At 41.5% G+C, this 11,442-nt stretch overlaps 1 protein-coding gene across 1 annotated transcript; it reads left to right on the top strand.

Moving 5' to 3' along the window:
- Positions 1 to 6,868: 6,868 nt before the first annotated feature.
- Positions 6,869 to 11,195, top strand: ZIC2 (Zic family member 2). The gene is made up of 3 exons (XM_073664215.1): positions 6,869 to 8,597; positions 9,704 to 9,867; positions 10,089 to 11,195. Exons 1-3 carry the CDS (start codon positions 7,469 to 7,471, stop codon positions 10,296 to 10,298), a joined length of 1,503 nt encoding a protein of 500 aa, XP_073520316.1. The 5' UTR covers positions 6,869 to 7,468; the 3' UTR covers positions 10,299 to 11,195.
- The last annotated feature ends 247 nt before the right edge of the window (positions 11,196 to 11,442 follow it).

Genomic DNA, 11,442 nt, shown 5'->3' with positions numbered 1-11,442 from the left:
AAACCTGCAATCTCTGCCTTCTGACTACTATTTATACATTTCCCTGGTTATGTCTGGAGAAGGCTTATGGGGTCATGCGAGGTGAGGAGGTGATCGATGCTCTATCTCCTACCAGCTGTACACACTGCTCACAGTATACACTGTACTGAGACGTGGACCGAGGTGTATAGCGCTCACAGAGGTAGTGGAGGGGGAAATATCTATCCAAGAAGTGATCACACAGGTTACAATGCGCAGATCTGCACACGATTTCCATAACAAAGAAATTAGTCATCGATATCGTTTTGCGATTATTAATAAGAATAATTATGAAGTCGTTACAATAAAACAAGCCCAAATGTAAGCAGGTACCACAAATTGTAGGTTCAGCTTCAGACTGTGCAGATCAGCAGAAAGGACCATTTTACACATCATAATCCAATCCATTACTTATATATTTCCTTTATTGATTTATATGATTTTTATAGAAATTCAGCTCATTTTATCTACCTTTAGAATGTTTGTCTTAGCTCCACAATTTGTAGTAAAAAAAAACACCTAAAGAATGAAAATGTTCAAAACTGTAGAGATACATGGCAAGAAAGGTGAAGTAAAGTGTTTATGAAATTGTTGCCTCTCTCAGGTTCAATAGGATGATATAATTCAAGCATGACTCCCTTGACATAATACATAAACATATATATATATATATATATATATATATATATATATATATATACATATATATACACAGTACATATATATACATATATATATATACACACACACATGCATATAAATCATATATATATATATACACATGTATATGTATACACACACATATACAAACATACACACACATATATACATACACACATATATATTTACACACATACATATATTTATACAGTGTATATTATATATGTATATAGTATATGCATACACACATCTGTTATATATATATATATATATATATATATATACACACACACACACACACACACTTTTTCATTTTTATACAAAGAGAACTTATTCTACTTTTTTATATTTTTCTGACTTACTACAAGTTGTCTTGGGTTTTCATGTACTCGCACAGCATTTTTCTTTCTTGCCCTTCCTATCGCCTCTACTTTTATTTAATTACTGAAATTTAATGGCTTAATTTGTAATGGAAAACTTGTAAAAGTAAATGATTAAATCAGGCTGGGCCTGGCTCACGCCTTCTTGTACACCTCTTGTTAATCTCAGCATGCCGGGGATCTGCCATCGATTTATATGTCTTCATTCCAATAAATGTGATCAGCTTCTGTTTATAAGTTGCATAAGACTCAAACCTTAGAAGCATCAGATAGACTGTGTACCTTTATAAATAGTGTCCAGTCCCAGACCTGTGATAACAAAATAGCTCTAAAATACTGTGCAAATGTATAATATACCCTCTCTAAAATGTCCCATGTTGTAAACGCTACTCATATTATACATTGTTCATTTCTATTTTTTATGTTTACAGTTCAGATATGAAAAGTAAGTTATTCCTCAGGGCTTCAGGGGCCAAAGTGTAGATGAGATGGATATTCTGGATACGTCAAATATACTGAACTGAGGTTATGTCACCAGAATATGGATACTGATCTTCTCATTACAGTACAGTGCAACCTTAGAAGTCTGGGGGCTTGTGGTTGGAACAGAAGTAGACTTCTTCAGATTGCTTCTTTTAGTGGTTGTTCACTAGCTCCTTCCACACATTATCAATAACCAGTAAAGTGCTGGTGTCAGAAATCCTTGTTGATATTCTTACTATTGATGCTACCCATATAATGCCACCACCACATACTATTGAGGAGTGGTTATAATGTGTTTCTAGAACATGGACACTGTCACCTCTTTATTGCAGGTTGCTTAAACAATACATATTATCGGGAGGTCACTAAGGTGCATCACTAAGAGTAATAAACACACTAGTAAATGGTAGACTAAAGTGAGACAATCCATTAAAACGAATAACGATCAAATTTATATGACAGTAAATGCAATGAACATCATTAATATAGATTATCCAGTGAAAAGAAACAACCTCGAAATCGCATTAGATAACTTATTGTTGACTGCAACAAGATTGCCAGGAAATGATAATGCCATAATATATAATGTGTCCTTATTGCCTGCACTTGGCTCCAGGGTCAGCTGCAGACCTGTCCACACTCAGTGCTGCGTTATTTATGATCATCCTCCCATTATTCGCTACTATTAGCCGGAGCCGGTGTCAGGCCTAGCATCTAATTCACTTTGCCTTTTTTTAAGGAAGTTGTGAAGATGTATCAGACAGTGACAAGTTGACGGGTTTACGTGAAGAAGCAGTATGGGCGACATATGTCCCGTTATTTATGAGTGACAGAATAAATTGTCCCTCTAACCCCCTGAAACTCATCTGGAAGTCTTAATAGGCCTGGACCCAGACGCTTCTCATCCACCACCACAGTTACACTATCTATCCATCTATCTGTCCATCTATATATCATCTATCTAACATCTATCTGTCTACCTATCTATCTATGCAACCATCTACCTATCTATGTATATATTATATATCTATCAATCTATTTCCCTATCTGTCTACATATATATATATATATATATATATATATATATATATATATATATATATATATATATATATCTATCAATCATCTATCATCTATCTACCTACCTATCTATCTATATATTATCTATCTATCGATATCATCTATCAGTTTATCTCTCTGTCTGTCTGTCTACCTATCTATATATTATCTATCTATCTATCAATTATCTATCTATGATGTTGTACTCTGCTCCATTTATCAGAATTACCTATAAAGGGCATTGTGTTATATAATGATGAATAGCAGTTCACAGAATTGGTTGTGCATGCCATAAAATATAAATGTGAATACTATTCTTATGATTCTCTAGGAGGAATAGGAAATGTATAGTAATGATAGCATTGATAATAAATCTATAAGACTATCAGGGGTTTTACAATGCGACAATTTAATAAGGGGCATAAAGCATTGCAGCAGCAGGTTACTGGCCCTGGTCTTTTTTTGGTGTACAGCAGTTCCATATCTATGGTAGCTCCGCCAGCCCGGGCTGTTTTATGTCCTTTAAAAGCAACCTCTAAAACATTACAATTTTGGCGGAGATTTTCACGAGTTCCCCCTTTCATTTTACAGTCTGGTGACTTTCTGTAGTACAGGGCTGTGGCGCATCATATGTGGTCTCTCAGCGGCGAGAGGTCGAGTACCTAAGGAGAGCCCTAAGGTCAGCAAAATCAAAGGTATCATGTAACTTAATATGCTGCGGATGACCATGCTGGCACCTCGAGGTCCTGTCACACAGACAACGGTGCGGCCTGCTCTGCTTTTCATCTCCAGAATGCAGCACAATATATTCCATATGGGGAACGCCAGCAAAATGTCTTTATAATAAATTCCATTCCTCATAATATGCAGACTGGTAATTCTATCTATCAATCAACATACAATGCAATATTCCACATTCATGGTTTTCATTTAACACAGTATTCAAAGGCAAAAAAATAATAATATCCAACACTCACAGGCATCCTGAGGCTATATATAGGAGCCGTGTTTTACTACTACTACTCCCACTATTACTACGACTACTCTACGGCACATTTGTGATAATAATACAAAAAAATATATAAGACATATATTCGAATGGGTTTAGATCAACGACCTTTGCCAAAATTAGTGCTACATATGCAGCAAAGATAAGAATTCCACAATTCTAGCAGAAAACACAATATGGTGGTAGAAAAAGAAATCACAATCTTTACCCATTTAGACCCGATCGGGATCTGGAGATCTGGTATTACTTGTACTTCAAGAAACTTGGGAACAACTAAATCTAAGGAGAAGCTGTGAGAAGTGATCGGTCTGCTTTTTCCTTTACACAAAACAGCTTAAGTCCCTGGCATTTGCCGTATAAATGATTGCAGCCTCGGCGGTTTTTTTCCCTTTTCACCCTGTGACATGGGGGAAAGGGGTTTTGTGGTTTGAGAAGAAATAAAGCAGTTCTTTAGAGGGACGGCAGAAGTGACTTTGAACTTGGATCAGCTCCTGTGTTTCCTGCAGAGAGAGTAGCAGTGCAGCTCTCACAGAATAGCAGAATGCCCCCAGCCCGCAGGGTCTCTCTGCAATTAAGGAATCACCCCAAACTTTATCTCTCCAGCCTCCTGAAGCTGCACACATTGCAACCTACAGCGAGTGATGTGGGAAAACTGGCAGGAAGACATGAGAGGCTCTGGAAGGTAAGCACTGGCCATGGCACTGAATGTGAATGCCAGGGTATATAGTGTTTTCCCAGTCAGTTGGCATGCCCAGCACGTATAGCTCTGAGCACAACAATGACATTAAATCTATGGCGGTGTAGATGCAGGGCCTGTGAGCTTCACAATTGTCTTTTGGGAGGTGCACAAAGGGCTGAGAAGGTTTTGGCACTGCCCGAGAAGAGTTACCACTTCCTGTGCCTCATTAAAGAAGTGGTAAACCTACTGGTGAGGCTGCCCAGGTTCTGGGTAGGCTCGTGTTAGTGGACAGACGAGGAAAAATGGCTTAAGTGCCTGTGTCTCTGAATACAGTCAGTAATTGGCAGGACAGAGTTACTGCGCCCTCGTGTACTGACCCATGTGTACCCAATCCTATGTATATGCTCTCCCACTGCAGGCGTGACTACAGGACAATGTAGTCGCCAGCCATCATTTTGTGGGTGTCTAGACTTGACCCATAAACGAGACCCTCTTCCTATAGATCGGGGGAGGGGGGGGGGGGGGTAGGTTGTGCCCAACAAACGCACTCCAGATACACATTTTCTTGTATACCCAGAACATTAGTGAGAAAACCCAAATAACAAAAATCTCTCTGGAAAAGAGGACTGCCAGTCCTCATTGTGCTCCTGTAGTGTACACTGAGACCTGGGGGTGCGGCTTGGTCTCTGTTTTACTCTGTAGTGGGATCTCTACAAATGATTTATCACCACTACTAGACATACCAATGCAATGGCACCATTATCCTCCATTGCAGAAAGATAGATAGACAGATAGATAGATAGATAGATAGATAGATAGATAGATATTTCACGTATGAATAGATAATCTAATAACCTAGAAATACCATAGTAAATATTAATACACATTTCATAGATATACACGAATGAGTAGAGACACATACTGTATACACACCATAGATACATGATCTGAATATTCATAGATTTATATGATAAACAGGATAGGATAAATAGATATTAACTGATATTATATAAATGTGTATACATGAATGGAGGCATAAACTATACTATATACTGTACATAGCATGCATGCATGCAATAAAATGTTTCTACAGATAGATATGAACAGAGAGATACATTCTAACATTCTATACCATACATAGATACATGATGTAATGGAGATAGATAGATAGATAGATAGATAGATAGATAGATAGATAGATAGATAGATAGATAGATATGAAATAAGCAAATACCAAATAGAAATAGAAATATTCATGTATTGTCATATTTAAAGACATCTATTTTTTTATATGATAAATGCTGCATACATATAGCTGTTGTGCATATATATATATATATATATATAAATACATACATAGATATGTATATATGTAAGCATGCTCACATATATACGATGAATTAAACTAAATTTGAATTTTAATAGAACGGCGTTCTCTTAGATTTAGAAGACATTTTGTATTAGTATAAAGCTATCTGTAAGATTCCTGATCTCACATGTCTGTGATGTGTATTTGTACAGTGTGTATTTGTATCATTTGTGTATTTGAGTAGTGTGTGTATTTGTACAGTGTGTATTTGTATCATTTGTGTATTTGAGTAGTGTGTGTATTTGTACAGTGGGTATTTGTATCATTTGTGTATTTGAGTAGTGTGTGTATTTGTACAGTGGGTATTTATGCAGTTTATATTTGAGCAGTGTATATATTTGTATATTGTGTGTATTTCTATCATGTGTGTATTTGTGCAGTGTGTATATTTGTATATTGTGTGTATTTCTATCATGTGTGTATTTGTACAGTATGTATTTGTGCAGTGTGTATATTTGTACATTGTGTATTGGTGCAGTGTGTTTTTGTGCAGTGTGTATATTTGTATATTGTGTGTATTTCTATCATGTGTGTATTTCTATCATGTGTGTATTTCTATCATGTGTGTATTTGTGCAGTATGTATTTGTGCAGTGTGTATATTTGCACATTGTATATTGGTGCAGTGTGTTTTTGTGCAGTGTGTATATTTGCACATTGTATATTGGTGCAGTGTGTTTTTGTGCAGTGTGTTTGTTTACGCAGTGTGTGTATTTGTGTTTCTCTATCCACAAATAGCTTCATGGTGGGATATATATATATTCTGATGTGTAAGTGTGATATTCTGCTCTACAAAGGTTTCCACAAATGCTGCAGTACAGGGACTTGCAGCCTGCTCCTCATGTGAGATTATAGTGCTGCCAGACAGTGCGGCAGGCTGTGTGCCTGGACATATATACTGCCGCTATACTGAAGTAAAGCATTGATATGACGCTGCAGGGTTCAGACTACGGGGATTTGGGGATTACACATAACAGGGGGAAATAGGCAAAACACCCTTCACCTTTTAATCCTCACACAAAGATGTCAGAAGAAGAAAATGCAATGATTGTGCCGGACTACTTGTCTGCTGCTAGAAAGGGGCACTTTGGAGTCCCCCAATAGATCGGGGTGCTGGAGCAGTTACAGGGGTGGGGGAGCCTGAATGGGAGCAGCATACCTGATTGGCAGGAGAACTGGGAAGTGCTCCAAACATGTCTCCAGTTACTGCAGCCAATGGGCTAGCTGACAGAGCATGGTCGGGCAGCTGTTAAAGGGGGCGGACACGGCAGGCCAGTCAGAGAGAGTAGCGGGAGAGGAGGGGTTGTGATAAGGGGGAAATGCACTAAAAACAAAACAAAACACCCCGCAGCCCGCACAGAGCACGTCCACTGACAGGACGAGCAGCGCCGACAAAAGCCGCGGGAAGGAGGAAGAGCAGCGCCCGACTACAATGTCCGGCCGTCCGGTGCCGCCGCGCTGAGATCACGGTGCTGCCTGTGTGTGAGGTGCTGCGCCGCCTCCCCCTCCCCATCTTCCTCCTCACTCCTCCCTCCTCCCTGAGCTGCAACTTAAAGAAAAGAAGAAGACGAGAGAGGAGCATCTGCCGCCCGATCCTGCAACTGGGGGGAATGTGAGCACAGTTCCCCGACTGAGCGGCGCACACAGCAGCAAGGAGGAGGAGGGGGAGAGTCGGAGGATCGCACTGCGGAGCGCTCAGTCTGGAGGAGGACTCTTATGATGCGGGAGGTGCACTGACTTCTCCGGGATAACTCTTACTGCTCGTCTACTCCTCGGCTCTATTATCTCACCGGACACCCTGCTCGTCTAGAGATGCTGCTGGACGCCGGCCCTCAGTTCCCGGCCCTGGGTGTGGGCACCTTTGCGCGGCACCATCACCACCACCACCATCACCATGCCGCGGTGGCAGCGGCGGCGGCTGCAGCAGCAGAGATGCAGGAGCGGGAGCTGAGCCTGGCGCAGACCAGCTTTGTGGAGCCGGCGCACATGGGCGCATTCAAGCTCAACCCCGGCGGCGGCTCCGGGGGCAGCGGCAGTGTCGGCAGCGGAGGGGGGTCGGGATCCGCTGGGGGAGCAGGAGGCGGCGGACCACACGACCTGTCCCCACCGGGGCAGAGCTCGGCTTTCACCTCCCAGGCTGGATACCCGGCATCTGCCCTAGCCCCGCACGCAGCCTACACTGGCGCTGCATTCAACAGCCCGCGGGACTTCTTATTCCGAGGACGCGGCTTTGCCGAGGGGGCTACTGCTGCAGGTGGGGGGCAGCATGGCTTGTTTGGTCCCCCAGCAGGTAGCCTTCATCACCACCCCCATCATCACCAGCTCCCGCATGGGGAGCACCCGCAGGGCCACCTGATTTTCCCCAGCATACACGAACAGCATGCGGCAGCCTCCCAAAACGCACTTGGTAGCCAGATGAGGCTCGGGCTGCCCGGCGAGGTGTTCGGCAGGACTGAGCAGTACCGGCAGGTGTCCAGCCCCCGAGGAGACCCCTACACAGCCGCCCAGCTTCACAACCAGTATGGCCCGATGAATATGGGAATGAACATGGCAGCCCACCACCACCATCATCATCACCACCACCCTGGTGCCTTCTTCAGGTACATGAGGCAGCAGTGCATCAAGCAGGAGCTCATCTGCAAGTGGGTAGACCCTGAGCAGCTGAGTAACCCCAAGAAAAGCTGCAATAAGACTTTCAGTACCATGCACGAGCTGGTCACCCATGTGTCTGTGGAGCATGTGGGGGGCCCCGAGCAGAGCAACCACATCTGCTTCTGGGAGGAATGTCCCAGGGAGGGGAAGCCATTCAAAGCCAAATATAAGCTGGTCAACCACATCAGGGTGCACACAGGGGAGAAGCCCTTTCCTTGCCCCTTCCCTGGATGTGGCAAGGTCTTTGCCCGCTCTGAGAACCTAAAAATCCACAAAAGGACTCATACAGGTAGGTGCACTCAGTAGATTTAAAGCAAAGCTTGTGCCCATGCGATAGATTTCTAATATAACGAGTTGTGGCTAATGCTGGCGCCCGTGGTCCTTATACTGGCACATAGGATCCTTATACTGGCATCCACAGCCGCTGTAATATTGTGATCCTGGGAGATATGACTTATTGCCGATTGTGAAGGGGAAAACAATTCTTTTAACGCTTGAATATTCCCATAGTTTACTATAGTAAGTATAGTTATATTAGTAATTTATTTTATTAAATGCGTGAAAGATTTAGTAATAGAAACGAATAAATCTGGCAGATTGCTATTGTTATTATTGAATAATTTTACCTATGCTATTGTTAACAATTCTAAAGTGCAGCTCTGCTTTGACATCTGGAAAAGAACGAATATTTTAGATTTGGGATTTTAGCTCTTTTTTTCTGTTAGTGGTAGCACATTTTTATTTTTTATTTGTTTTCCCGATAATTCGGACGTTTTGGGACTGAATGTTTGTAAATATATTTTTTTTTGGGGGGGGGGGGGGTCAGAAATCTGATCCGGATGTGTGAGGATGGATGGTAGGTGCCAGACGAGATTTAGCAAGGTTTAGCAAGAAGGGCATCTCTTTCCACGGAAAGTCGGCATTTAAACTCCAATCTGAGCAGATGTCGCTTATAAACAATTTAAGTGCTAATGGAATTTAATGCTAAGTGGATTCCCTCCAAATGGGGGATATTTGAGCGATCACACCTCTAAATTGCTCCAAACAGCATAACATTTGGATATGCAATGACTGGGGGAAGGGGAGGCAGTGAAAATCAAATAGATGCATTTTAATGTCTTTACCCGTTTACAAGCTGCTTGTTTACCCCACCTGGGAAAAACCTGCAGAACAATCTCCTCCTGAGCTGTTAGCAAATGAATCCACAATTAGCATGTATATCCAAATTGCTGGGAGGGTCCCTACCTCATATTCACCTTTGGTGCAGCAGGAAATTACTTGTATCTAAATGTTCTTATCTCATAATATTTCCTTATTTATTATGCGATTTTAATATTTAGTCACAAGCTATTGAAATCGAATCATTTTATAATGTACTATTTCTTTTCTTTTCAGGAGAGAAACCGTTTCAGTGTGAATTTGAAGGCTGTGACAGGAGATTTGCCAACAGTAGCGACAGAAAAAAACACATGCATGTCCACACTTCGGACAAACCGTATCTGTGCAAGATGTGCGACAAGTCTTACACTCACCCCAGTTCCTTAAGGAAACACATGAAGGTAAAGGCCTGAACGTTTCACAATAGTATTTGCTGAGATAAAAAAAAAGCATATTAGAGGCTTGCAGTATAATAATTTTATGTGCTAGATAAATAATCATTATTATTGGGTTTTGTTACTCTTGTTATATCATTGTAGGTAGGAATAATGCGATTTATCTTTTTGTTTAGAGACCATCTCAGAATTCTGTGAACCTGACATCTACTTCCTTTTTCCCACAGGTGCATGAGTCTTCTCCTCAAGGGTCAGAGTCATCACCTGCAGCCAGCTCTGGCTATGAATCTTCTACTCCCCCAGGTCTGGTATCCCCCAATACTGAGACACAAAGTACCAATTTGTCCCCAGCCACAGCAGCAGTTTCTGGTGTGCACAGTGTAACCAGTGGAGCTGGGGGACCCCTCTCATCAAATTTCAACGAGTGGTATGTGTAGGAGCCATGGCTGGAGGCCACCAGAGACAATGTAGGCTCTCCCTATCCAGCAGCTTGTTTCCTGCTGTGTGTGGACAATCTTAAAGGAAGACGCACAGTGAGGATGAAACGCTGCACAGTTCTGAAAATGAAGCATGAAGAGTGAGAGAAGCTATTTATTCCCCCCAATATTTACCCCAAAGAGCAAGTGATTTTACTCTGCAGACCCCACTCCCCACCCCTCTATTTGTACATAGCTATTACCCTCCCTTCAGAGGGCACAGGACAGGACGATAAACGCTCGTACAGAAGTTTTATCCGGCTGCAGGACAAGTGCTGGACTTTCTCTTGACTCTCTATTAACATAAGGTGAAGGAAGAGTTGATTTTATTCTATTTTATCTCCTTTTTGTATTGTGCTCTTGGTATTGTGTCCTCTTTCTAAAGGAAACCTGATTGTAAATTTCCATGCAACTGGGCTGGGAAATAATAAAACTCCGTGCCAAAGTCTTCACCCTGTTCCTTCAGGCTCCGCCAGGCAGGCAGTGAGCTGACACAGGCTTGTGAATGTCACTTTATGTTACACGTGATGTTGTTCGTACCCTTTTTACCAAGTTCCATTCATTGCTTACTGTATGAAGGACGATCGGGACGAAACGTCGTGCAGTCTGCATCTCCCCCTGTACATAGCCCCACTCCCTCCGCCATATTTATCCGGTTGTAATTAAATTATGCTATTAACTTGCTACAGAGGAACACTATTTATAAAGAATGGTTCTTAATTATAAATATGTACAATTGTGAGCAGAAATTGTTTTCAGATTTTCTTTTTCTTATTTAAAGTGGTTTCATCCTTTCTGTACCCTGTTTTGAGAGTAATGCATACAGACATATAATAAATTGTGTTGAAACTGCATAAAGCTATTGTCTGACTTCTCATCTAAGCAGCAATAAACATATTTTCAGGTGCAATGGAAGAAGTGAACATAAAAGAAGTGTTTTATTAATTTATAACCCGCAATTGTATCAGATACACACTAGCACAAAATAATAAAAATGACAGCCTGCTCTGTGTCCGTATAATGTTACTGTATAGAAATAAATCAGTACCAGGATCTCCCTGAAAATGATTTTATGAGGAGCAGATTCAGACACAACAATGATTAT

Source organism: Phyllobates terribilis, unplaced genomic scaffold (assembly GCF_046119375.1).
Source record: "Phyllobates terribilis strain yellow unplaced genomic scaffold, ASM4611937v1 Scaffold_2__4_contigs__length_985480577, whole genome shotgun sequence".
In the NCBI taxonomy this organism is placed as follows: Eukaryota; Metazoa; Chordata; class Amphibia; order Anura; family Dendrobatidae; genus Phyllobates; species Phyllobates terribilis.
This window is presented reverse-complemented; position numbering and strand designations above follow the sequence as displayed.

What these genes read in the sequence shown, in the direction of transcription:
- ZIC2 (XM_073664215.1), top strand. Translation starts at nt 7,469, where the DNA reads ATGCTGCTGGACGCCGGCCCTCAGTTCCCGGCCCTGGGTGTGGGCACC. An exon ending in CCACAAAAGGACTCATACAG is followed by an intron (nt 8,598 to 9,703) that starts GTAGGTGCACTC and finishes TTTTCTTTTCAG; the next exon opens with GAGAGAAACCGTTTCAGTGT. An exon ending in CCTTAAGGAAACACATGAAG is followed by an intron (nt 9,868 to 10,088) that starts GTAAAGGCCTGA and finishes TTTTTCCCACAG; the next exon opens with GTGCATGAGTCTTCTCCTCA.